This window comes from Hemitrygon akajei, chromosome 8, assembly GCF_048418815.1.
Source record: "Hemitrygon akajei chromosome 8, sHemAka1.3, whole genome shotgun sequence".
Lineage (NCBI taxonomy): Eukaryota > Metazoa > Chordata > Chondrichthyes > Myliobatiformes > Dasyatidae > Hemitrygon > Hemitrygon akajei.
In genome coordinates, this window is record NC_133131.1 from 52834654 (window position 1) to 52858527 (window position 23874).

The window sequence follows — 23874 nt, forward strand, 5'->3', positions numbered from 1 at the left end:
ATCATCCATGTCCAACCCTGGACCTTTTAACAGCTTTATCTGTTTCTCATCTTTATTTCGTGCCTCTAGAACTTTTCTCCTCGCTAAGAGCAGGTCTACCTCCGCTCCTTACCCTCTTTCACTTTACTACTCTTAGTTTTACCACCCTCTAGACCCTCATGGTACAGGGTCGGTAAAAACGTCTCGGCCAACTCGATACCAGCCGGATTTAAACTGCTCTCGTTCTCAGCTGCCTCTCTCGACATGCTGCGAGTGACCACACATGCGGGATAGATCTTGGAATCTAGGGGCGGAGCCTCAACACTCACAGGCTGTTTTGTCAGCTTCATTGCTGACCAAACCTTACCACCGGCTAAATCGTTACCAAGAAGGACGTCCACGTCAGTTCTCGGGAATTCTGATCGCACCCCCATTTCAACTGGTCCAGAGACTAGCTCACAATTCATAATGACCCTATGGAAGGGCACCGTTTCCGTCCCTTTTCCTATTCCTTTCACAGCTACCATTCCCGTCTTGACCAAAATCTAGTACCTTACTGCTGATCAACGACAGCTCAGCCCCCATGTCTCTCCAGATCCGTACGGGAACTGGTGGGTCCCCCTCCCTCACAGACACGGTTCCGTTTGACATACAAGTCTCAGACCCTTCTCGTACTCTGTCTACCTGGGGATCTCTTGTCGATTTACTGATTACCACGGCACATCCAATAGGGACTGCTGCTTTCCCTTTTCCTGTCTCCTTCCACGGAGCAAAGCACCTAGATGCAATATGTCCCCCCTTTCCACAATTAAAACAGGTCAAGCCCGGAAACCTCTGGCCGTCTTGCCTTTCCCCCTCAACCTTACCACTAGCTCCCGGCGGGACCTCTGCCTCAGCCGGCGGACTTTCTCTATCGTTCCCACGGTCTCTCTGGGAACTTTTATTCGAGGAAAACTTTGTCTTGTGGGTTAGGGCATATTCATCTGTGAATCTAGCAAATTCGGAGATGGACTTATTCGGCTTCTCATTCAACTACATCCAGATAGCCTCCGAAACACCACTTTTAAATTCCTCAATCAGAATTAACTCCCTGAGACGCCAAAAATCCTCTTCCACTATCTCTGCTGTGCACCAACGGTCCAAGAGCACACCCTTCTCATAGGCAAACTCGGTATACGTCTGATTCCACCCTTTCTTTAAATTTCTGAACTTTTGTCTATACGCTTCAGGTACCAATTCATAAGTCCGGAGAATGGCCGCTTTTACTTGGTCATAACTCTCTGCCTCTTCCTCCTCCATGGACAACGCTGTATATGCTCATTGTGCCTTCCCTTTTCAAAAAGCAAGAAATAACTATCAACATCCGTCTCCTCAAACGGAGGTACTAACCTCAACTCCCGACTAACATTAAACCGCTCCTCTCGGTCTGACCCTTGATCTCTTCACTCTTGCCTTAACTTCTCCATCTCCAAGTCATGTTTCCTCTGTTTCTCTGCCTCCCTCTCCTTCTCGGCTCGTTCCTTTTCTTTCTCAGCTCTCTCTCTCCTTTTCAGCTGCTTCCAGCTGTTTTAACTGAATTTCATGTTCCAACCTTAATTTCTCCAACTCTGAGCCGTCCCACTAGCTGGTACCTTTTCGGGGATATTTTCCAATACCTCAGCTGCAAACACATTCTTCTCAATATAATACTGAGTTATGGCCCTTCGCACCTCCCGCTTTTTCATTGACAACCTCACCTCTGCGAGGTTTAGCCCCTTCGCCATATTTATCAAGTCTGATTTGGTGGCCGCCTCTAGCGCCTCCAGAGTTGGGTTTTCTATAAATTCTCCCACGTCCGTCTTTGCTGGTTTCCCGTCTGGCTACCCGCATAACCAGATCCAAGTTTGGACTTACAAGCCTGATTCACTGGCCTCCCAATTTGGTGTCAAATCCCAGATGAGCCCCCAATTGTTACGTACCCTGTAACTGGGTCACTTACCAGCAAAGATAGAGAGGTCCGTTGAAGTCTGATCGTACTATTTTTAACAGTATTTATTGATAAAAATACACAAAAATAATATCAATGCAAACATACAGATAATATACGTCGTCAATACTAAATCTAAAAGCGCAGGTATAATAATAATCAATAAGAAATAGCTCTATTGTTGTCTAGGGGATAATGTATTGTCCGATGGAAATATGAAAGTCACTTTAGTTCATTCAAGCTGCAGCTTTTGGTTGGAGAGAGAGACGATGTTTTTAGAACTTGCCCGTTTTCCTTTCTATGATGTTGATCCTTCGAAATGTCATCGGTGGTGATCTGTTCTTTAGCTAAGCCGTCTTCCATGGTAAGGCCTCAATCACAGGCAACGGGAAAGGACACACGTGGACCTTCCACCGGCTGTCGCTATTAAACGCTGTCACAGGATTTCTAGCGTTTCTCCTCTGGTGCGTCTGAAGGGGCTGTTCCCCCAGACCCTCTTTTATCCTGACTCACGGGGTCTCAGATGTCAATCAGGGTGGAGGGATGCCTCCCCTCAACCAGCCCACTTTTGGTCATTCCCTGAGGGCTTCAAATAAATAGCACCGTACTCAATACACAATTCCGTCTCCAAGAGACAATGGCCATTTCCCGTAGCTTTGTATCGCCGAGGGGCCAAGACATTCCAAACGTCTCTCTCTCATTTCCTGGGTCTCCTGACCTGCATTAATAGTGATCTTGCGATTCTCAAAAAGCAGGGGGCACAGGCGTAACAGCTTTAAATAACAATACCGAATCTGCCTCTACCACTTCTACTGGAAGCTCATTCCACACAGCTACCACCCTCTGAGTAAAGAAATTCCCCCTCATGTTACCCTTAAACTTTAGCCCCCTAAATCTCAACTCATCCTCTTGTTTGTGTTACGTTCCCCAGTAACCGGGTGACTTACCAGCAAAGATAGAGAGGTCCGCTGAAGCCTGGTGCTACTATTTTCAAACGTTTTTATTTATAAAGGGGCACAAACGTAGGGTTACTACAAAACATTCAGATCATATACATCGTCAAAACTCAATCTAAAGCACAGGTGTAGTAATAATCAATCAAAAATGAGCTCTATCGTTGTCTAGGGGATACTGAGTCCAATTGGGTATAAGAGTCACTCAAAGTCTGCAGGCTTCCCCGTTTCGGGAACTGCTGACATTTTACGTGTTGGATAGAGAGAGAAGGAACACTTGCCCGTCGTCTTTGCGAAGCAAATCCCTGTTGTTAGTTAAAACGGTTTGTCCTTTGGTTCCAGCCACAGACTCCTGATCCGGAATCTAACGCACGTGGCTTCCTTCAAAATGGCTTCCCGCTCCGACGGGAAGCACTATCGTGTCTTCTTCGTGTGTCTCCTTGGTGCGTCTGAGGCCCCGCCTCGGCAGCCCACCTTTTATCTGGACTGGCAGGGTTGTCGATGTCCATCAGGGTCGGGGGGCGAGGCAATCTTTCCCCCATCACCCATCTCACCTTGCCCCGAGGGTCTGCACGTAGGCCAGTTCCTTATTCCACAAAGGTGTCTCCCAAGACAATGGCTATGTCCAAGGCTTTTGTCTTGTTGAGCGACCAGCCCACATTCCAAACCGTAAGGCTCTCTCTCTCTTGCGATTCTCACAAAGGAGGGGGCTGAGGTCATAACATTTGAATCTCCCCTACTCTCAATGGAAAAAGCATATCCACATCAACTCTATCTATCCCCCTCATAATTTTAAATACCTCTATCAAGTCACCTCTCAACCTTCTACGCTCCAAAGAGTAAAGACCTAACTTGTTCAATCTTTCCCTGTAACTTAGGTGCTGAATCCCAGGCAACATTCTAGTAAATCTTCTCTGTACTCTCACTATTTTGTTGATATTTTTCTTATAATTCGGTGACCAGAACTGTACACAATACCCCAAATTCGGCCTCACCAATGCCTTGTACAATTTTAACATTCCATCCCAGCTCCTATACTCAATGCTCTGATTTATAAAAGCCAGCATACCAAAAGCTTTCTTCACCACCCTATCCACATGAGATTCCACCTTCAGGGAACTATGCACCATTATTCCTAGATCCCTCTGTTCTACTGCATTTTTCAATGTCCTACCATTTACCATGCATGTCCTATTTGGATTATTCCCACCAAAATGTAGCAATGTTCTTAAGCAATTTTATTAAACCATACAAGGAGCAGCAGATTAATGTGTTGAAATCCAAATACGAATGTGGGACCTCTGGGGAGAATGAGACAACAGATGGAATCAAAACCGTTTTTCTAAACCATTACAAAAAATGTAGAAGGCCACATTCAACTCTGTAAACAAGCTTTCAAAAACAAAGTTTAAGGATTCATCTGATTTATTTGCAAATGAACAAAGTGAAACTTTAAAAAAAAATAGGATCTACCTTTACATGACAGTAACAATTGCTTTGACTAGTTGTGAATTACTATGAAACAAGAGGCATATACAACTTTGTGGCCATAAACACTGCTTCTAATTTACAATTGTTAGAATGAGCAGAAAACATGATTTACTACATGTGTCCAGGCATTTGCTGACAAATGTGAACAAACCAGAGGACACAATTTAACAATGACAGAAGCATACAGAAAGACAGGGTCACGGGAACAGGAAGAGCTACTGAACAACTGAGTATATACTTTATATATTACACACCACATATTCCATGTCTTAAATACAAGTCAGCAATCCTCAGGACCCATGAAGTAGTCGTTAATTCTCACTGGTTGCACACTTGGGGGGAAGGAGCCTTCGGGCGTTCGATTTCACCCATGAATGTTCTATCACTTCCTTGAGGGGAAGTCTCAGTACTGGATTGTGGCGAAGTAATTGACTGATTAGACTTTTTGCACCTTCTGACATGCTGGAGGGAAACTGGACATCAACCTGTAAATGTAAGCATTAAACATCTTCAGTTACTGTAATTATAAAGTCCAAAAGCTGGAAATCTGAATAAAAACTGAAATGTCAGGAACACTCAGCAACAGGCAGCATCTGTGAAGAGAAGCTTAATTTTTCAGGTCAGAGACGCTTCATCAGAATAATTTAACAAGACGCTGCCTGAACTACAGAGCACATATACATGTTGTATTAGCAAATTGAAATACCAGCCTTGTTTAATTAATAACAAATTTAAGTGTTAGCTACCCCTTTACAATCTCAACACTAATGGGTCCAGACAGGTTAGTTTGTCACTGCTCCAAATGTATTCAGGACTCTTGGAATGGTGGATCTATGCAATTCACTGCCATGGAGTCCAAGTCATAGGGTGAATTAGGCAGAGATTGATAGATTCTTGATTGGTAAGAGGAATAAAGATTACAAGCAGAATGGGGTTTAAAAAAAGGGAGGGGAAATCACCTACTTCTGTTTCTACGTTTTGTGTAATGGATGTGTAAACAGCCTATAAGGCAGAGGATCAACTTCACAACAATTTTACGTTTAAATGCTCACCTTACAAATTTTCCTGTAAGTCTCCTGGTGAGATCCAGATTCGAATGGAGGGTGACCTACTAGGAACTCATAGCACAGAATGCCCAGGGACCACAAGTCCACTCTCTCATCATGCATCCGTCCTTCAACCATCTCTGGAGGTAGGTAATCCAAAGTCCCACAAAACGTCTTTCTTCTGAAGGGATTTAAGTTTGCAGTACAACGTTACACCAAGCTAAAACCAAACCCAGCAGTTTAAATACATTAGTGCAATCGCTATAATCACAGACTGGGGTTCGATTCCCACAGCTGTCTATAAGTACGTTCTCTCCGTGACCGTGTGGGCTTCCTCCCACATTCCAAAGGTGTGCAGGTAGGATTAGGGTTAGTAAATCGTGGCATGCTAGGTTGGCCCCAGCACAATTCCCACTGATTTGAAAAAAAAAGACAATTACATCTGACAAATAGAGCTCATCTTTAAATCTTCTCTCTACAAAGAGAATGGCCAATGTGCCCAGTCATTTCAAACCTCAGGTTCAACCCTGTAAGAAAACACCTGTCTCACTACAAGCTCAATAGCAGATCACAAAAGCATATTTAAAATTCCTGTCCACATGTCAACAGCAAAGAAATACACAAGAAAATAAAGGAAATTACTGGAGTTAATCCCGCTCTACAGGATGCACAAGATCAGCAGACGGATCCATACTAACAGATCCAGATAAAGTATGTGAGAGGTGGAGTCAGTATATAGAGCAGCTTTTTGAACATGATAGAGGGGAACCCCCAGATATTAAACACCCGAATTCTAGCCCACCAAAAAAGAAACAACTAAAGCAATGAAAAGCATGAAACATGGTAAAGCCACTGGATTTGATGAAATTTCAGTGGAAGTGATACAAGCCCTAGAAGATCTGGGCATAGATATTCTTTTTGACCTGTTTAATGGCATATACGAGTCCGGTGCATTGCCTGACGATCTCTTGAAATCAGTATTTATAACTCTGCCAAAAATTCCTGGGACTATTGACTGCGAAAATTATAGAACAGTTATCAGTCACATAATAAAGATTTTGTTGAGAATTGTTCTGAGTCAAATTAAAGACAAGTTAAGGCCAGAAACTTCTAAACTGCAATATGGGTTTATTGAGGATAGAGGAACTAGGAACTCAGTTTTCATACTGCGAATGTTTTCAGAAAGGTCAATTGAATATCAAAATTATGTCTTTTTATGTTTTATTGATTCCACCAAAGCATTTGACAAAGTGCAACATGAAAAATTATTTCAAATTCTCGCTAAACTGAACATTGACAGAAGGGACAACCAACTGCTTCAAAATTTATACTGGAATCAAATGACGGCAGTAAGAATTGACGATAACATAAACAGTTGGACTAAAATTCAAAGAGTTAAACAAGGATGCGTTGCCTCACCGGAATTATTTAATATCTATAATGAAATTATTCTCAGAGAAATAGAAGACCTAAATAAAATAAAATAACCGACAAATGAGTACTTAAGCGGTTTACAGTATACAAAAAATCCTTACGACTCTTAACCCCAATCCTACGCTCCATGTACAGACCGGGGGAGATACTATCATCCCTTGTCCTTTTAGGATTTTGGGGGGGGGGGGGGAGAGGAGCCCCCCATCCGGGTACGGTTCCTACCTCCCAGGGGTCTCATCAAGCACCCTCATTAATCGCGTCCAGTACTTTCTGATAAGATGGTAATAACCTCAACACCTAGTTTTTTTAACAGTATAAGATATGCAGATGATACCACCCTAATAGCAAGTGCTGCAGAAGACCTACAAATCCTTCTAGACAAAGTAGTACAAACAAGTGCAGATTTTGGTCTAACCATCAACTGTGGAAAAAAAACAAATGTATGGTAATATCAAAACAGCAGGATATTCCCAACTGCCAATTGTAAATCGGTAACCAAGAGATTGAACAAAAGACCAGCTTTAATTACCTTGGTAGCTTTATATCACAAGATGCTAGAAGTAAAGTAGAAATAAAAAGAATTGCCATTTCCAAAACCAATTTCCAAAAAAATGAAGCCCATTTTTACCAACAGACGCATTTCTACATCAACATTTTAGTAGCCTAACCCTTGTTACATCTGGTCAATCTTGCTGTATGCTTCCGAAACATGGACTGTAACACCAGAACTCCAAAGAAGCAACAGAAATGTGGTTTCTTAGAAGAATACTGAAAATATCATAGAGATAGGGTAACTAATGAGACAGTACTCCAATGTGCCCATACAAAAAGATCTTTAGTGAGAACATTAAATGAGAGGAAACTTAATTTCTTGGGCCATGTCATCAGAAGGGGAGAAATAGAATGCCTTACATTACAAGGCCGTATGCCTGGGAAACTCGGAAGAGGAAGGCAAAGAAGAAAATATATGGACACCGTGAAAGAACTAACAAATCTAAATGTGCGAGATATCATTGACACTGTGAGGGATCATTCAACGTAGACAGCCATGATCGCCCAAGCGTGTAACGCGCAAGACACATGAAGAAGTCCAAATGTCACTAGGTCGTGGGAGGAATAAGGTTTTAAAGCAAGGAGTCTGAGGGAAATTTGAGATGGGTAACTCAACATAACTGAACAAAGTGTTAGACATATTGCAATGTAAGAGAGTACAGAGCAGGTAGGATAGATTCAGGAAGGAATTGAACAGGAGAACAAAAGGTTAATCTTTGGGATAAAGGTTACTGAAGTTCAAAAAGCACCAGGCTAACAGATATGGGTTACTGCACAAGGGAATCAAATACTGGCAATGTTGTGGGCAAGTTATATTTTGCAGAGAGCAGGCTAGCTGTTAAATACTGGAAGCCAGTTTGGAGCACGGCAATGTAAGATAGAATGAAGCTGCTAAGAATATTGTAGCTGACAATCAGTGAGGGCTTGTTAGGTTTACATAGTGCCACCAAGATGAACATGTTCTATGAAAAATAAACCATTTCTATCTCCATAGCATGAAGCTGTATACAGTCGGCCCTCCTTATCCGCGGATTCCGTATGCAGATTCAACCAACCGCAGATCGGGAAAACCCGGAAGTTCTCTTCCAGCACTCATTGCTTGAGCATGTACAGACTATTTTTCTTGTCATTATTCCCTAAACGATACAGTATAACAACTACTTACATAGCATTTACATTGTATTTGGTATTATAAGTAATCTAGAAATTACTTAAGAGTACAGGCAGTCCCCGGGGTATGAATGAATTCTGTTCCTGAGTCCGTCTTTAAGTCAGATTTGAAGTCAGAACAGGTACATCCGGTATCATTTAGCGTCAGTTAGTCAAATGTTTTTCTTAGTATATAGTACATATTTCACCTTTCTATGCATATAAAACACTTAAAAAACATAGGTATTTGAATAATTTAACCACTGCCATGCTCAGTAATAATTGTAGCTTTCATCGGGGCAGAGCCTTTCACATTCTCCATTAAAATTGGTCCTACCATTGACCGACTGTAGCCTAACGCTTTTCCAATGACCGATGGCGTTTCACCTCTTTCTGATCGCTTTATTACTTCCACCTTATTTTCGTGAACAGAAACACTGCAGATTCAGAGCTGCACCACCAGGTCCTAATGTCCGCCGCACGGAGACATGTTAAATAAAGTCCAGGGTTCCGCTAAATAAGGGACTTGAGCATCCGCAAATTTTGGTTTCCGCGGGGGGTCCCCTGTGGATAAGGAGGGCTGACCTTACTTCTGTATACAGGACAGCTGAGCCAAGCAGAAATTGAGAGCTACTTAGCAACAATAGTAATTAGCATTTGAAAGCCTAGGCTTGCTCCTACAATGAAAAATTCCTCACTGATATGTCCACCAGAGGACAACCTCCTCAGACAAGGAGTGAGTGGTGTTGCCACCAAACCTAGTGGAATTTCACTCTGCCAGAAACCATTTTAAAGGACTTAAACTTAGTATGTTAACCAGACCGCAGAGTTATTGGTCCCAAAAGCCTCATTAACGCCCTTATACAGTATCAATTCTGGAACTCAGCAATCCCACAAAAGGAAATAACTTCAGGTTTATCATACTTTACAAAAAAAATTCAGCAAGACATGCCACAAACCTTGATGAAGGAGCATGCACAGACCAACCAAAATCAGCTATTTTCAGTTCCCCACGAAGGCCTACGAGCAGATTCTCTGGTTTGATGTCTCTATGAATGACCTTCTTCAAATGACAATATTGCAATGCATCTGCCAGCTCCAAAATGTACTGCAATATTAAAAGAAACATTGTCAGTATCACTCTATTCACTGCGCTCTGAGGTGACCATCATATGGGAAATAATCTTGGCAAGTTTACTGGTGATCAAAGGCAACGTTCTGTACAAAGGAAGTTTGAAGGTCTTCATATGAGCATTGTCTGAGGTATACATTGTGGATGACAATGCACGTGTGTCAAGACCGACAGTTCCTCATGGTCACAAGCTTTACTGATCCATCTGCTAGCTAGAATTTCTGAGTACTGCCTGGCACAATACACATTTAATTAACTTAATATTAAAAGTCTTAATTTTCAACATTCTTATGTTATGTGAATTAATACTTCACCTAAAAATAAACAGCTTAAAGTTTATTGGAATGAAATCACTAACAATTGATTTAAATTATATTTTAAAGGGTGAATTTTCGATAACTCAGCAACCCCTACTAAAAGCCAGATAGCAGAGTATTTGTGGGTTCTCACTCACAGTGGCACTCCTTTCTTCAGTGAAGAAGCCACATTTCTGCAACTGTTTGTACAATTCTCCTCCAGGAGCGTATTCTAACATGAGGTAAATTCTTGTACGGTCAAAGAAATAATTGTAGAGCCTCAGGATATTTGGATGCCTGAAATGAAAGAAAAGTGCATTACATTGGATAAAATGGAAATTTTAGATTGGGAAAATCACATTGTTCTGGATTCCAAGAGAAGGAATTTTAAAATGTCTATGAGATAGCTTTTCAGAACAGCTTGGAGTTGAACCCACTTGAGGAAAGGCAATTCTGGATTGGGTGTTGTATAATGAACCAGATTTGACTAGGGAGCTTAAGATAGAGAAACCCTTAGGAGACAGTGACCACAATATAGATATCACCTTGCAATTTGAGAGAGAGTAGCTAAAATCAGTTATGTTTTGGCGATTGTATGGATGAATTGCAGCGGACTGAAAAGCTTGAGAATGTAGATATTAAAGAGGATGTACTGGAGCTTTTGGAAAGCATCAAGCTGGATAAGTCACCAGGAACAGATGAGATGTACCCCAGGCTACTGTGGGAAGCGAGGGAGATTGCTGAGCCTCTGGCAATGATCTTTGCATCATAAATGAGGATGGGAGAGGTTCCAGAGGACTGGATGGTTGTGGATGTTGTTCCCTTATTCAAGAAAGGGAGTAAGGATAGCCCTGGAAATTATAGGCCAGTGAGTCTTATTTCAGTGGTTGCTAAGTTGATGGAGAAGATCCTGAGAGGCAGGATTTATGAGCATTTGGAGAGGCATAATATGGTTAGGAATAGTCAGCCTGGCTTTGTCAAAGGCAGGTTGTGCCTTATGAGCCTGACTGAATTTTTTGAGGATGTGACTAAACACATTGATGAAGGTAGAGCCGTAGATGTAGTGTATATGGATTTCAGCAAGGCATTTGATAAGGTACCCCATGCAAGGCTTATTGAGAAAGTAGGGAGGCATGGGATCCAAGGGGACATTGCTTTGTGGATCCAGAACTGGCTTGTCCACAGAAGGCAAAGAGTGGTTGTCGACAGGTCATATTCTGCATGGAGGTCGGCGACCAGTGGTGTGCCTCAGGGATCTGTTCTGGGACCCCTACTCTTTGTGATTTAGTAAATTTGCTGATGACACAAAGATTGGGGATGTTGTGGTTAGTGTGGAGGGCTGTCAGAGGTTACAGTGGGACATTGATAGGATGCAAAACTGGGCAGAGAAGTGGCAGATGGAGTTCATCCCAGGTAAGTGTGAGGTGGTTCATTTTGGTAGGTCAAATATGATGGCAGAATATAGAACGGTAAGACTCTTGGCAGTGTGGAGGATCAGAGGGATCTTGGGGTCCGAGTCCATAGGACATTCAAAGCTGCAGCACAGATTGACTCTGTGGTTAAGAAAGCATTTGGTGCATTGGCCTTCATCAATCATGGGATTGAGTTTAAGAGCCGAGAGGTAATGTTGCAGCTATATAGGACGCTGGTCAGACCCCACTTGGAGTACTATGCTCAATTTTGGTTGCCTCACTACGGAAAGGACATGGAAACTATAGAAAGGGTGCAGAGGAGATTTACAGGGATGTTGCCTGGATTGGGGAGCATGCCTTATGAAAACAGGTTGAGCGAACTCAGCCTTTTCTCCTTGGAGTGACAGAGGATGAGAGGAGACCTGATAGAGGTGTATAAGATATTGAGAGGCATTGATCATGTGGATAGTCAGCGGCTTTTCCCCAGGGCTGAAATGGTAGCACGTGAGGGCATAGTTTTAAGGTTTTTGGAAGTAGGTACGGTGGAGATGTCAGGGGCAAGTTGTTTTATTTTTTTTAAACACGCAGAGAGCGGTGAGTGCGTGGAATGGGCTGCCAGGGGCTGTGGTGGAGGCAGAAACGATAGGGTCTTTTAAGAGAATCCTGGATGGCTACATGGAGCTTAGAAAAATAGAGAGTTATGGGCAAAGCCTAGGTAGTTCTAAGGTAGGACATGTTCAGCACAGCTTTGTAAGCTGCAGGACCTGTATTATACTGTAGGTTTTCTATGTTTCTATATTATCACAGCTGAGTAAAAGTTAACTACAGAGGCATCAGAGAAAAGGTGGCCAAGACTGATGGGAAGGAGACCATAGCAGGGATGACAGAAGAACAGCAATGGCTGGAGTTTCTGGGAGTAATTTGTAGGACTTGGGACCAGTTCATCCCAAAGAAACAGCCTTCTAAAGGGAGGATGAGGCAACCATGGCTGACAAGTCAAAGACCGCATAAAAATAGGAGAGGGAATACAACATAGCAACAATTAGTGCAATGCTAAAAAAAGCAACAGAAAGCGAGACCATAAGATATAGGAGCAGAATTAGGCCGATTGGCCCATCAAGAAAGCTCCACCATTTCATCATGGGGGATCCAATTTTCCGCACAGCCCCAGTCTCCTGCCTTCTCCCTGCATCCCTTCAAAATCTGACCAATTAAGAATCAATCAGCCTCTCCCTTAAATATACACAAAGACTCGGCCTCTACAACTGCCATGGCAAAGAATTCCACAAATTCACCACTGAAATTATTGTTCACCTCTGTTCTAAAAGGACACCCCTCTATTCTATGGCTGTGTCCTCCGGTCTTAGACTCTCCCTCCATAGGAAATATCTTCCCCACATCCACTCTTATCGATGACTTTCCCCATTTGAGAGGTTTCAATAAGGTCAACCCTCATTCTTCTCAATTCTAGTGAATACAGGCCTACAGCCATCCAACACTCTCCATATGACAAACCATTCAATCCTGGAATCATTTTTGTAAACCTGCTTTGAACCCTCTCCAGTTTCAGCACATCCTTTCCAAGATAATAGGGCCCAAAACTGCTCACAATACTCCAAGTGAGGCCTCACCAGTGCTTTAGAAAGTCTCCACATTACATCCTTGCTTTTATATTCTAGTCCTCTTGAAATGAATGATAACATTGCATTTGCCTTCCTCACCAGACTCAACCAGCACATTAACCTGTAGAAAATCCTGCACGAGGATACCCAAGACCCTTTGCACCCCAGCTTTTTGTATTTCTCTCCATTTCTACCATACACCTCCTGGCACTGTATTCCATCTGCCATTTCTTTGCCCTTTCTCCTAATCTATCCAAGTCCTTCTGTAGCCTCTCTACTTCCTCAAAAATACTTGTCTCTCCACCCATCTTCACGTTGTCTGCAAACTTTGCAACAAAGCTGTCAATTGCATCATCCAAATCATTGGCCTATAATGTAAAAAGAATCAGTCTCAACACAAACGCCCCATGGAACACCATGAGTCACCGGCAGCCAATCAGAAAAGGCTCCCTTTACTCCCACTCTGCCTCCTGCCAAACCAGCCATGCTAGAATCTTTCCTGTAATACCAAAAGCTTGTAGCTTGTTAAAGAGCCTCAAGTGAGGCACCTTGTCAAAGTTTGCTGATGATACTAAGCTGGGTGGCAGTGTGACATGTGATGAGGATGTTAGGAGAATTCAGGGTGACTCGGATAGGCTGGGTGAGTGGGCAGATACTTGGCAGATGACGTTTAATGTGAATAAGTGTGAGGTTATCCACTTTGGGAGTAAGAACAGGAAGGCAGATTATTATCTGAACGGTGTAGAGTTAGGTAAGGGAGAAATACAAAGAGATCTAGGAGTCCTTGTTCATCAGTCACTGAAGGTGAATGAGCAAGTGCAGCAGGCAGTGAAGAAGGTCTTTATTACAAAGGGAATTGAGTACAAGAGCAAGGAAATCCTCTTGCATTTGTACAGGGCCCTGGTGAGACCACACCTGGAGTATTGTGTACAGTTTTGGTCTCCAGGGTTAAGGAAGGACATCCTGGCTGTACAGGAAGTGCAGCGTAGATTCACAAGGTTAATTCCTGGGATGTCGGGACTGTCTTACGCAGAGAGGTTAGAGAGACTGGGCTTGTACACGCTGGAATTAAGGAGATTGAGAAGGGATCTGATTGCAACATATAAGATTATTAAGGGATTGGACAAGATAGAGGCAGGAAATATGTTCCAGAGGGCATGGTTTGAGAATAAGGGGTAGATCATTTAGGACAGAGTTAAGGAAAAACTTCTTCTCCCAGAGAGTTGTGGGGGTCTGGAATGCACTGCCTCGGAAGGCAGTGGAGGCCAATTCGCTGGATGCTTTCAAGAAGGAGCTAGATAGGTATCATGGATAGGGGAATCAAGGGATATGGGGACAAGGCAGGAACCGGGTATTGATGGTGGATGATCAGCCATGATCTCAAGATGGAGGTGCAGGCTCGAGGGGCCAAATGGTCTACTTCTGCACCTATTGTCTATTGCCTTCTGAGCATTCAAGTACATAATATCAAATGATTCTCCTTTGTCTATTCTGCTTATTATTTTTTCAAAGAATTCTAACAGATTTGTCAGGCAAGACTTCCCCTTGAGGAAACTATTTTATCAAGTGCCTCCAAGTACCCTGAGACCTGATCCTTAGTAATTGACTCCAACAACTTCCCAACCAATGAGGTCAGACTAATTGGCCTATTGTTTCCTTTCTTCTGCCCCTCTCCCTTCTTGAAGAATGGAGTAACATTTACAATCTTCCAGTCTTCTGGAACCATTCCAAAATCTAGCGATTCTTTAAAAATTATTACCAATGCCTCCACGATCTCTTCAGCCACCTCTTTCAGAATCATGGGTTGTACACCATCTGGTCCAGGTGACTTTTCTACCTTCAGACCTTTCAGTTTCCCAAGTACCTTCTCTCTAAATTCGGTAACTTCACACACTTCACAACCCCCGACACCTGGAACTTCCATTTTGCTAGTGTCTTCCACAATGAAGAGTGACGCTGAATACTTAATCAAAACCTTCTATAGATGTACTGTGGAGAGCATTCTGACAGGCTGCATCACTGTCTGATATGAAGAAGCTGCAGAAGGTTGTAAATTTAGTCTCCGGGGTCATTTTGGTAGCAGTATACATTCCACCCCAGGACAATGTTAATCAGGCTTTAGATGATTTGAGCAATTGGATTAACATGCATGAAACAGTACACCCCAATGTCTTCACCATCGTTTTGGGTGATTTTAACCAGGCCAGTCTGAAGAAAAACTTTAAGCAATTACCATCAACAGATCACTTGCCACCAGAGGAAACACCACACTGGACCATTGCTACACCACCAACAAGAATGCCTACCGTGTTATTCCACGTCCTCACTTCGGGAAGTCTGATCACCTGGCTGTACTTCTACTCCCTGAGTACAGGCAGAGACTGAAGACTGCAGCACCAGCAGTGAAGATCAAGAAGGTTTGGACAAGGGAAGCACAAGAGCGCCTACAGGACTGCTTTGAATTGGTGGATCGGACTGTATTCAGGGATTCATCTTCGAACCTGGATAGTATACTGTACTTACTACCAACTTCATTAAAACCTGCTTGGATGAATGTGTGCCTACAAAGACTTGATGTACATTCCCAAACCAAAAGCCGTAGATGAACCAGGAGGTTATGTCATCTGCTGAAGGCTAGATCTGTGGCATTCAAGTTTGGTGACCCAGGCCTGTACCAGGAAACCAGGTCTGATTTGCGGAGGGCTATTTCAAAGGGGGGGGGGTGTGCGTGCGTACGCGCCTTATCTTCTGGTGGAGTTGTCAGGGCACCATCATGACAAGCTTTTTGCACTGATCTTTTTAGTGATTGCTCATTGTCTTGGGCATCTGAAACCTGGCAGAGCCCATCCCTCTCCCGGTTTTTTGGAGCCGACTGGATTCGAACTCTGGAGCCTTCGCTCCAAAGTCCAGCGCTCATGCCACTACGCCACCAGCTGGCCTAATTCAAGGGCAAAGAGACAATTTCGAATGAGATTGGAGGTGACATCGGATATAGGACAACTCTGGTGGTGTCTGCAAGAAATTACTTCCTATAAAGTGAAACCCAACAGCATGTATGGCAGCAATGCTTCAGTACCAGATGAACTTAACACCTTCTATGCACGCTTTGAAAGGGAGAATATAACTACAGCTGTGAAGATCCTTGCTGCATCTGATGACCCTGTGATCTGTCTCAGAGGCTGATGTCAGGCTGTCTTTAAAGAGGCAGAAGGTCCTGATGGGAGTACCTGGGAAGGCTCTGAAAACCTGTGCCAACCAACTGGCGGAAGTACTCAAGTACATTATCAACCTCTCACTGCTACAGGTGGAAGTTCCCACTTGCTTCAAAAAGGCAACAATTATACCAGTGCCTAAGAATAATGCAGGCTGCCTTAATGACTATTGCCCCGTAGCACTCACATCGACAGTGTTGAAATGCTTTAAGAGGTTGGTTATGACTAGACTGAACTTCTGCCTCAGAAAGGACCTGGACCCATTGCAATTTGCCTATCACCACAATAGGTCAACAGCAGATGCTCTTCACAAGCTTTAGACCAACTAGACAACACAAACACCTGCGTCAGAATGCTGTTCATCAACTGTAGCTCACCATTTAATACCATCATTCCCACAATCCTGATTGAGAAGTTGCAGAACCTGGTGCTCTGTACCTCCCTCTGCAATTGGATCCTTGACTTCCTAACTGGAAGACCACAATCTGTGCAGATTGGTGTTAACATCTCCTCACAAATGATCAACACTGGTGCACCTCAGGGGTGTATACTTAGCCCACTGCTTTTCTTTATTTTCCCCCCTCTCTCCACCAGCCCCCTTCCCTCTCCTCCTCCTTCTATACCCATGACTGTGTGGTTAGGCATAGCTCAAATACCATCTATAAATTTGCTGATGATACAACCATTGTTGCTAGAATCTCAGGTGGTGATGAGAGGGTGTAGATTTAAATCGAAGCAAGAGGTGGAAGAGGCAAAAGAAGTTCGGAGAGAAGCTGTTTTTTAAAAAAAAAACTGATCGGGGCAAAGAGGCTAGACTGTGCAAGCGCGTGAAAGTCGGCCTCTGAGATCAGCAGGAGAATTTAAAAAGCGAGCAGAGGCTGAGTACGAGCTTCACTCCAGGTGAGGTAAGGCTGGGTAAGCTCCTTTAATTAATCTAATTAGCTTAGGAGTAGGTAATGGAGGCAGCAGTTAGGGCAGTTGAGTGCTCCGTTTGCAGTATGTGGGAAGTCAGGGTGAGCACAGCTGTCCCTGATGACTACACCTGCGAAAGGTGCATCCAGCTGCAGCTCCTGACAAACCGTGTTAGGGAACTGGAACTGGAGCTGGATGAACTTCGGATCATTCGGGAGGCAGAGGCAGAAATAGACGGGAGTTTCAGGGAGACAGTCACTTCTAAGAGTCAGGAGACAGGTAGTTGGGTGACTGTCAGGAGAAGGAAGGGGATTAGACGGGAAGAGCAGAGCACCCCTGTGGCCGTTCCCATAAACAATAAGTATACCGTTTTGGACACTGTTGGTGGGGACGACCTCCCAGGGACAAGTTGCAGTGGTTGCGTCTCTGGCACCGAGACTCGAGCCTCAGCTCAGAAGGGAAGGAGGGAAAAGAGGAAAGCAGTAGTGATAAGGGGGTTCGATAGTTAGGGGGACAGATAGGAGGTTCTGTGGAAGAGATCAAGAATTCTGGATGGTCTGTTGCCTCCCTGGTGCCAGGGTCCGCGATATCTCAGATTGTGTTCTCAGTATTCTGAAGAGGGAGGGTGAGCAGCCGGATGTCGTGGTCCGTGTAGGGGCCAATGACGTGGGTAAGAAGAGTGAGGCGGTCCAGAAAAGTGAATTTAGGGAGTTAGGTGCCAAGTTAAAGGACAGGACCTCCAGGATAGCAATCTCAGGATTGCTACCAGTGCCACGTGCAGGCAGGTTTAGAAATAGTAAGATAGTGCAGATCAACATGTGGCTGAAGACATGGTGCAGGAGGGAGGGCTTCAGATTTGTAGATAATTGGACAGTTTTCCAGGGAAGGTGGGACCTGTTCAGGCGGGATGGTTTACATTTGAACTGGGTGGGGACAAATATTCTTGCACATAGGTTTGCTAGAGAGGCTCCTGTGGATTTAAACTAGATACGAGGGAGGAGGGGAACCAGAGTGTAGGAACAGATGTTTGGGAGAAGGAAGAAAAATAAGACAGTAAAGTTCTTTTACTGTTAGAGATAAACAGAGAGGAAGAGGTGGAGAATTTCTTAAATACATTTATTTTAATGCTAGGAGCATTATAAGAAAGGTGGATGAGCTTACAGCATGGACAGATACCTGGAAATATGATGTTGTAGCTATTAGTGAAACATGGTTGCAGGAGGGGTGTGATTGGCAACTAAATATTCCTGGATTTCGTTGCTTCAGGTGTGATAGAATCGGAGGGGCAAGAGGGGGAGGTATTGCGTTGCTTGTCAGAGAAAATATTACAGCAGTGCTCTGGCAGGATAGATTAGAGGGCTCGTCGAAGGAGGCTGTTTGGGTGGAATTGAGGAATGGGAAAGGTGTAGTAACATTTATAGGGGTGTATTATAGACCACCTAATGGGGAGCGAGAACTGGAGGAACAAATTTGCAAGGAGATAGCAGATATTTGTAGTAAGCACAGGGTTGTGATTGTGGGAGATTTGAATTTTCCACACATAGACTGGGAAGCCCATTCTGTAAAAGGGATGGATGGTTTGGAGTTTGTAAAATGTGTGCAGGATAGTTTTTTGCAGCAATACATAGAGGTACCAACTAGAGAAGGGGCAGTGTTGGATCTTCTGTTAGGGAATGAGATAGGTCTGGTGACAGAGGTATGTGTTGGGGAGCACTTCAGGTCCAGTGATCACAATGCCATTAGTTTCAATATAATTCTGGAGAAGGATAGGACTGGACCCAGGGTTGAGATTTTTGATTGGAGAAAGGCTAACTTTGAGGAGATGCGAAAGGATTTAGAAGGAGTGGATTGGGACAATTTGTTTTATGGGAAGGATGTAATAGAGAAGTGGAGATCATTGAAAGGTGAAATTTTAAGGGTACGGAATCTTTATGTTCCTGTTAGGTTGAAAGGAAAGGCTAAAAGTTTGAGAGAGCCATGGTTTTCAAGGGATATTGGAAACTTGGTTAGGAAAAGGAGAGATACCTACCATAAATATAGACAGCATGGAGTAAATGAGGTGCTTGAGGAATATAAAGAATGTAAAAAGAATCTTAAAAAAGAAATTAGAAAAGCTTAAAGATACGAGGTTGCTTTGGCAAGTAAGGTGAAAATAAATCCAAAGGGTTTCTACAATTATATTAATAGCAAAAGGATAGTGAGGGATAAAATTGGTTCCTTAGAGCATGAGAGTGGACAGCTGTGTGTGTAGCCAAAAGAGATGGGGGGAGATTTTGAACAATTTCTTTTCTTCGGTATTCACTAAGGAGAAGGATATTGAATTGTGTAAGGTAAGGGAAACAAGTAGGGAAGTTGTGGAAAATATGATGATTAAAGAGGAGGAAGTACTGGCACTTTTAAAGAATATAAAAGTGGATAAATCTCTGGGTTCTGACAGGATATTTCCTAGGACCTTGAGGGAAGTTAGTGTAGAAATAGCAGGGGCTCTGACAGAAATATTTCAAATGTCATTAGAAACGGGGATGGTGCCGGAGGATTGGCGTATTGCTCATATGGTTCCATTGTTTAAAAAGGGTTCTAAGAGTAAACCTAGCAATTAAAGGCCTATCAGTTTGACGTCAGTGGTGGTAAATCAATGGAAAGTATTCTTAGAGATGGTATATATAATTATCTGGGTAGACAAGTTCTGATTAGGAACAGTCAGCATGGATTTGTGCGTGGAAGGTCATGTTTGACAAATCTTACTGAATTTTTTGAAGAGGTTATGAGGAAAGTTGACGAAGGTAAAGCAGTGGATGTTGTCTATACGGACTTTAGTAAGGCCTTTGACAAGGTTCCACACAGAAGATTATTTAGGAAGGTTCAATTGTTAGGTATTAATATTGAAGTAGTAAAATGGATTCAACAGTGGCTGGATGGGAGATGCCAGAGAGTAGTGGTGGACAACTGTTTGTCAGGTTGGAGGCCAGTGACTAGTGGTGTGCCTCAGGGATCTGTACTGGGTCCAATGTTGTTTGTCATATACATTAATGATCTTGATGACGGGGTGGTAAATTGGATTAGTAAGTATGCAGATGATACTAAGGTAGGTGGTGTTGTGGATAATGAAATAGGTTTTCAAAGCTTGCAGAGTGATTTAGGCCAGTTAGTAGAGTGGGCTGAACAAATGCAGATGGAGTTTAATGCTGCTAAGTGTGAGGTGCTACATTTTGGTAGGAATAATCCAAATAGGACATACATGGTAAATGGTAGAGCATTGAAGAATGCAGTAGAACAGAGTGATCTAGGAATAATGGTGCATAGTTCCCTGAAGGTGGAATCTCATGTGGATAGGGTGGTGAAGAAAGCTTTTGGTATGCTGGCTTTTATAAATCAGAGCATTGAGTATAGGAGCTGGGATGGAATGTTAAAATTGTACAAGGCATTGGTGAGGCCGAATTTGGGGTATTGTGTACAGTTCTGGTCACCGAATTATAAGAAAAATATCAACAAAATAGTGAGAGTACAGAGAAGATTTACTAGAATGTTTCCTGGGTTTCAGCACCTAAGTTACAGGGAAAGATTGAACAAGTTAGGTCTTTATTCTTTGGAGTGTAGAAGGTTGAGGGGGGACTTGATAGAGATACTTAGAATTATGAGAGGGGATAGAGTTGATGTGGATAGGCTTCTTCCATTGAGAGTAGGGGAGATTCAAACAAGAGGACATGAGTTGAGAGTTAGGGGGCAAAAGTTTAAGGGTAACATGAGGGGGAATTTCTTTACTCAGAGAGTGGTAGCTGTGTGGAATGAGCTTCCAGTAGAAGTGGTAGAGGCAGGTTCGGTATTGTCATTTAAAGTAAAATTGGATAGGTATATGGACAGGAAAGGAATGGAGGGTTATGGGCTGAGTGTGGGTCAGTGGGACTAGGTAAGCGTTCGGCACGGACTAGAAGGGCCGAGATGGCCTGTTTCCGTGCTGTAATTGTTATATGGTTATAGGAGTGAGATATGTCAACTAGTGGAGTGGTGCCACAGCAACAACCTGGCACTCAACGTCAGTAAGACGAAAGCTGATAGAGGACTTCAGGAAGTGTAAGACGAAGGAACACATACCAATCATCAGAGGGACCAGAAGTGGAGAAAGTGAGCAGTTTCAAGATAGAGGATCTAACCTGGTCCCAACATTTCAATAAAGGCGGCAAGACAGTAATTATACTTCATTAGGAGTTTGAAAAGATTTGGTATGTCAACAAATACACTCAAAAACTTCTATAGATGTATCCTGGAGAGCATTCTGACAGGCTACAGGCTACATCACTGTCTGGTATGGAGGGCTACTGCACAGGACCAAAAGAAGCTGCAGAGGGTTGTAAATGTAGATGACTCCATCTTGAGTACTAGCCTACAAAATATTCAGGACATCTTCAAGGAGCGGTGTCTCAGAAAGGCAGCGTCCATTATATAGGTCCTCCAGCACATAGGTCCTTTTCTCACTGTTACCATCAGGCAAGAGGTACAGAAGCCTGAAAGCACACACTCAGCAATTCAGCAACAGCTTCTGCCATCCGATTCCTACATGGACATTGAACCCATGAACACTACCTCACTTTAACATATTATTTCCATAGGATGTTTAATCTATGTATGTATATGTATACTGTAAGTGATTTACTTTTTTTTCTTCTATATTATATATTGCATTGAACTGCTGCTGCTAAGTGAACACATTTCACAACAAAGGCTAGTGATAATGAACCTGATTCTGACTTATTTTCGTTGTCTTATGTTGATTTTTAAAAGCTTCCCAATCCTCTAACTTCTCATTAATTTTTGCTCTATTTTGTGCCCTCTCTTTGGTTTTTAGGTTGGCTTTGATTTCTCTTGTTAGCCATGGTTGTGTCACCTTTTCTTTGGAATACTTCTTCCTCTTTGGGACGTGTATATCCTGTGCCTTCCCTATTGCTCCCAGAAATTCCAGCCATTGCTGCTCTGCTGTCATCCCTGCCAGTAATCTTTTCCAATCAATTCTGGCCAACTTCTCTCTCATGCCCTGTAATTCCCTTTACTTCACTGCAATACTAATACATCTGTCTTTTGCTTCTTCAAATTTCAGGGTGAATTTGATCATATTAAGATCACTTGCCCTAAGAGGTCTTCTGCCTTAAGCTCTCATCTCAATTCTGGTTTATTGCACAACACCCAATCCAGAATAGCTGATCCCATAGTGGTCACCTGGAACCAGCACCAACCTGACTTTCCTAATCTACCTGCATAATGAAATCTCCCATGATTAATGTAGCATTGCCCTTTTAGCATGAATTTTCTATCTCCTGTTGTAATTTGTTGGCCACATCCTTACTACTGTTTGGGGGTCTGTATACAACTCCCATCAGGGTCTTTTTACCCTTGCAGTTCCTTAGCTCTATCCACAATGATTCAACATCTTCTGACCCTATGACACCTCTTTCTAACGACTTTGATTTCATTTTTTTTTTAAAGCAGCCCTCTGCCTTTCTGCCTGTCCTTTCAATATAATGTGTACACCTGGATATTAAGCTCCCAGCTTTATTCTTTCAGCCATGATTCAGAGATGCCTACAACATCCATCCTTCCAATCCGCAACTCTGCTGCAAGTTCATCTACCTTATTCCGTATACTGCGTGCATTCAGATACACCACCTTCGGTCCTGTATTCACCCTTTTCCATTTTGTCTGCCTTCTATGGTGAAATTCGTCCTGTTGACTGCAATATTGCCCTATATTGCTTCTCCTCACTACACATTGCCTGTTTGTAAACCAGCTACCTCATCTTCAGCACTATTACCTACCCTCCCTACAACACTTCTTGCATTGAAATTTATGCCACTCAGGACACTAGTCACACCATACTCAACCTTTTCATTCCTAACTTCGTCTGAAGTCTTACCAACATCTACCTCCACAAGCTCTAGCACTCTGGTTCTCCCCCCCCCCCCCCCCCCCCCCCCCCCCGGAACCATCCCTTCAGTACAAGTCCCACTTTCCCTGGAAGACAGCCCAGTGATCCAAAAATCTTATGCTCTCCCTTCGGCACCAACTCCTGAGCCACATATTAATCTTCCTTGTTCTGGCCTCACTAGCACGTTTCATGGGTAGCAACCCTGAGATCACAATCCTGGAGATCCTGCCCTTTAATTAGCACCTAACTCCCTGAATTCCCTCTGCAGAACCTTGTCACTTGCCCTATCTGTGTTATTGGTATCTACATGGACCATGACTTCTGGCTGTTCACCCTCCCACTTAAGAATGTGATTACTCAATTCAAGATATCCCAGTCCCTGGCACCTGGGAGGCAATATACCATCCGGGAATCTCACAGAAACCCACAGAACCTCCTGTCTGTTCCTCTAACTAACAAATCCCCTATCATCACAGCTCGGCTCTTCTTCACCCTTTCCTTCTGAGTCATAGAGGCAGACTCAGTGCCAGAGACCCTGTGACTTTCATGTTTTAATTCTCCTGCTCTCCCCCCCCCCCCCCACACCAATAGTATCCAAAGTGATATACGTATAGGATCTGTTGTTGAGGGGGAATGCCCACAGAGGTAATCTGCACTGGCTCCTTAACCCCTTTCCCCTTCCCAATCACTTACCAGTTTCTACTGTCCTGCATCTTGGGTATAACTACGTCTCTGTATATCTTAACAACCCCTGAATGATCTGGAGTTCATTCAGTTCCAGCTCCAACTCCTCAATGTTAG

At 43.3% G+C, this 23874-nt stretch overlaps 1 protein-coding gene across 1 annotated transcript in view; it reads right to left on the minus strand.

Moving 5' to 3' along the window:
- Positions 1-4305: 4305 nt before the first annotated feature.
- The window catches only part of LOC140731906 (aurora kinase C-like), a 43275-nt gene continuing 23706 nt past the window's right edge, over positions 4306-23874 (minus strand). The window contains exons 5-8 of the mRNA XM_073053874.1: positions 10157-10295; positions 9530-9678; positions 5442-5616; positions 4306-4874 (exon numbers count right to left, since the gene is read on the minus strand). Coding sequence (XP_072909975.1) covers positions 4701-4874; positions 5442-5616; positions 9530-9678; positions 10157-10295 — 637 coding nt within the window. The 3' untranslated portion in view covers positions 4306-4700. The remainder of the gene's footprint in view (positions 4875-5441; positions 5617-9529; positions 9679-10156; positions 10296-23874) is intronic.